The sequence below is a fragment of the Acanthisitta chloris genome, unplaced genomic scaffold, assembly GCF_000695815.1.
Source record: "Acanthisitta chloris isolate BGI_N310 unplaced genomic scaffold, ASM69581v1 scaffold25393, whole genome shotgun sequence".
Taxonomy (NCBI): Eukaryota; Metazoa; Chordata; class Aves; order Passeriformes; family Acanthisittidae; genus Acanthisitta; species Acanthisitta chloris.
The window spans coordinates 504-4,498 of NW_008664613.1; the positions used below are offsets into that span (position 1 = coordinate 504).

General features: G+C 39.2%; 1 protein-coding gene across 1 annotated transcript; it reads left to right on the top strand.

The window, feature by feature from the left end:
* The first annotated feature begins 91 nt into the window (after positions 1-91).
* Positions 92-3,602, top strand: RPL21 (ribosomal protein L21). The gene is made up of 5 exons (XM_009071441.1): positions 92-185; positions 821-882; positions 1,928-2,040; positions 2,680-2,830; positions 3,466-3,602. The coding sequence occupies exons 1-5, from the start codon at positions 119-121 to the stop codon at positions 3,553-3,555; spliced, it is 483 nt and encodes a 160-aa protein (XP_009069689.1). The 5' UTR covers positions 92-118; the 3' UTR covers positions 3,556-3,602.
* Positions 3,603-3,995: the final 393 nt, after the last annotated feature.

A 3,995-nucleotide genomic window follows, 5' to 3' on the forward strand; every position in this document is an offset into this window, starting at 1 on the left:
ACCAGCCTTAAAGACTCCTGTTTTCCTGAGCTGTGTGATAGTGCTCTCAGTCAGATTCTCGGTGAATGTACCAGACAGTTCTGAATAATTTGCCTTTGTCTTGCAGTAATCAGCCAAAATGACGAACACAAAGGGGAAGAGGAGGGGAACACGTTACATGTTCTCCAGGCCATTCCGCAAACATGGTGAGTATTTGCCTTGCAGTGGCACCACAGTCCTGAGGAGCTTTGGGAAACAGTGGCTTGTGCCTGAGGATTCCTGACAGCTTGGGCTAAAAACTGTAGAACAACATGCAGATGAACTCGAACTTAACTGCAAATCCACTGTTGTTCTGAGTGCTTGATGGTAGTGACAGTGCTAATTCTACCACTGCTTGGAGATTGATATGAAGGTGAAGAAAATATTCCAGCAGTTACACTTAATGTAAAATGTGCAGATTTTTGTTGCCTCTGAGCAATAAGCAAGTGGTTACAGTTGCATTTTATAATCAAGTGGTAAATAGTTTAATGCTTTTTCGACCTTTGCATTAGGAAAGTGATTAAAATGGTTAATTTTTCTCCTTTTTGATGTTTTAGAATAATAATGTTAATAATTAATTATTAATTGAAAATACTAATTATTTTACTCATTAAAAGGTAATTACTTTTTTAAAAAAAGGTGGGGTTTGATTTCTTAGTTTTATATTTTTTTAAATGGACTTTAGCTTTGAGGTATTTAAGAAGATTGTACTGAATGCATGAGCTGTGTCCCCCATCCTTTTCCTGTGTGTGAACCTGAAATCCTGGGCTTCATAAGTATCCAACTCTGTTTCTCCTAACAGGAGTTGTACCTCTGGCTACCTACATGCGGATCTACAAGAAGGGTGACATAGTCGATATCAAGGTACATCCTGCAATGCTACATAATTAAAAGCTAGGGCAATGTAAACCTGTTCGGTCTCTGGTTCCTTGAGATGGTCTGTCTGGATACTCGGGTCATGTGTGGCAGCACAAGTACCCACTGCTCCCTTTTGGATCAAAGCTGGAGTGACATAGTAATGTGTGAGCATCATGTGCTACTGCTTCGTGTGGGGATTTATGGATAGATGTAATTTGGCTGTGCTTTGTACTGTGTGCTCAGCTGAAAAGTGTGAGTGAAAGATGCCACATCTAATGCCAGGGTTGCTGTGTGGTGCCTACTTTCACTGCTTCCATAGGAACCTTACCTGTCACTTTGGTAGATGTTCTGTTTTGCCTCACTTGCACCTGTTCTTTAGAAGAGCCATAGTTTATGGTGGGTAGCTCATAGTTATGTATCTTAAAATAAGTATGTACAGGGATGGTGATTGCAAAGCTGGGTTAAAACTAGAAATCAAGAGATAAATGGAAAGATGCAACTATAGATTAATACGGGGGGGAAGGTGAAGCACCATTTGCCATTAAACTTGGTGTTTTTTAGAACTTGTCCTTCAAAGTCAACTGCACATTCAAAATTAAGTCTTAGTGAATCTGAAAGCCTTGCAGGGAGGAGTCCTACCTCATTGGATCCTGTAGTTCCGTTTGAACTGCTGAGTGTGTGTAAGAGTCACACAAAAGGTAGTATGTAATTCGCTGCTTAGTTGTTTGACTTGGAGAATGAGCTGCTCAGAATTGACACTTCTTGACGCTCTGGAGCTTGATGATGAATGTCTCCCTGTGATTGCTCTTGCTGAAAGCAAAGTGATCAACCATTTCACCGACACTGAAAGCAACCAGATGTGACATAGCAAAATTTGGTAGTCTTGGAAAGCAAAATGTATGGCTGTAACTTCTAATGTATGGATGAAATAGAAGTATTTCTAAATGAATCTCAGGTAATTTGAAATGTGTACTTTAAATGACTTCTGAAAGAAAAGTAGCATCAAGAACTTTTTTCTTACATTTTTTTTTTTTGTTTTACTTCTTAACAGGGTATGGGTACTGTCCAAAAAGGGATGCCCCACAAGTGTTACCATGGCAAGACTGGAAGGGTATATAATGTTACTCAGCACGCTGTGGGCATTATTGTTAACAAGCAGGTTAAGTAAGTAATGAAATTCCTTGCATTGAAACTTTGTGTTTGAGAAAGTTGATCTGTAATTGCACCCTCCTTTCACTTTGCCAGTTAGACAATTGTTGTCTTGATTGGTCATTCAAGGTGGGTAGAGTGTATTTCCTTTTTATAACCCAAGCAAATGATGCTCATTTGACTTGGATCCTGTCAGAGGAAACAATTTTTGTTTTTTTCTGAGCAGCACTTAATGTGACATTACCTAATGGGGTGTTTGGGACTGAAACCCTTTTTCAATACTAAGTTGTGGCTGTATCCTGCTGGATTCAGCTGGATTTTGTACAGCTTAGTCAGAAAAGGGCAACTTGTTTTTATGTTCCAGGAACTGCACCTGAATACATTGGTAATAAAATCATTTGTTCGTATGCTACAAGGCTAAAATGATGTATTCTATACTATTTTAATTTGAAATTGTCAGCACATTGTTATATATTCATAAGGTTTCACTTAGATGTTTCGTGTTATCAGCAGCTGTGTGTTTTGAGTGATTGCCCTCTAAGGAAAAATTGCCGATAACTGAGCTTACGAGGTTACTCGTGTAAGGGCTGTAAAACTGGCTTTGAAGTGACCTTTTTTCAAGTGCAGTAGATAAAAACTGGTTCCCTTTCTTAGGGGCAAGATTCTTGCCAAGAGAATTAATGTGCGTATTGAGCATATTAAACATTCCAAGAGCAGAGACAGCTTTCTGCAGCGTGTGAAGGAAAATGAAAGGAAGAAAAAGGAAGCAAAAGAAAAAGGCATTTGGGTTCAGCTGAAACGTCAGGTAATGGGGTTTTTTGGGTTCACAACTCTTCTGCGAGAGGTTGCTTCATCTTTGGGTAGTGGCAGCGTGCTGTGGGTGCACTGCATCTGGGCTGGCTGGCGTGCTTGGACAGAGCTGCACTGTTTCAGGATGAAAATTGTGGCCTTGAGTATGAACAGTGTGGGTTTGGCTTCCTGTTGTGTTGCTGATACGCAGCAGCAGCTCTGGATGATTTCTAGGATCAGTAGTGTCTTTGATTTAGTTGAATTGTAGTTGCACATTTTTAGTTCTGTTGTTACCCTTAAAGAAAAGGATTAATAAGAAGACTTCAGAGAGGAGATAAGGGCTGTTAGTTCTGGAACCACAGGGTGCATCACTCCATGGTCATTTGGGTTGGTGATTTGCAGAGAGTAAAGCACAGGGGTTTTACTGCAGCAGTGAGAGTCAGGCACACTTTCCAGAGGATCATTTCTTCCTGCCATTCCTTGAATCAAATTTTAGAGACCAGGAATGGTAGAGTCACTGTAATGTTTATATAGTCATGTGTTAAATGTTTATATAGTCATGTGTTAAATGGTTGACAAAATGTATGTTCTATAAGGTTGATTTTGAGTTTCAGTGCCCTGAGTTTTCTTTTTTGTGCTTTCTGTTTACAGCCTGCTCCACCAAGAGAAGCACACTTTGTGAGAACTAACGGCAAGGATCCAGAGCTGCTGGAGCCAATTCCCTATGAATTCATGGCATAATGCATGTTTGAAAAATAAATTAAAAGATCGGTTTTTGGAGAAGTGTATGTGATTTGTGGCTGATTCATTTAGTTTTGTTTGGTGGTATTTTTGAAACAGATGCTTTAGAAACCTGTTTCTTTATTGAAATATATTTATTTAACTTGCATTGCTATGATGCTTAGTCATTTAAATCATCTGCAGCTTTTGCTGACGAGTTCAGTCATTTATATAAATCTTGGGAACACTGAAATTTGCTAATGCTTAGTAATGATCATGAGGTATTACAATGAGAGGACATGGACTATTTTACCAGCAGACTTAAGAACATACACCAAGGACTGTCTAGTGTGTTTAATGTTTTTTTGTAGGAAAAGAGATACTGGCCTTCAGATTTGATTGACACAAGCCCTTGGCTGAGGGGCTTCATAAATACCAAGGAATTGTGAAAAGAATTCTTG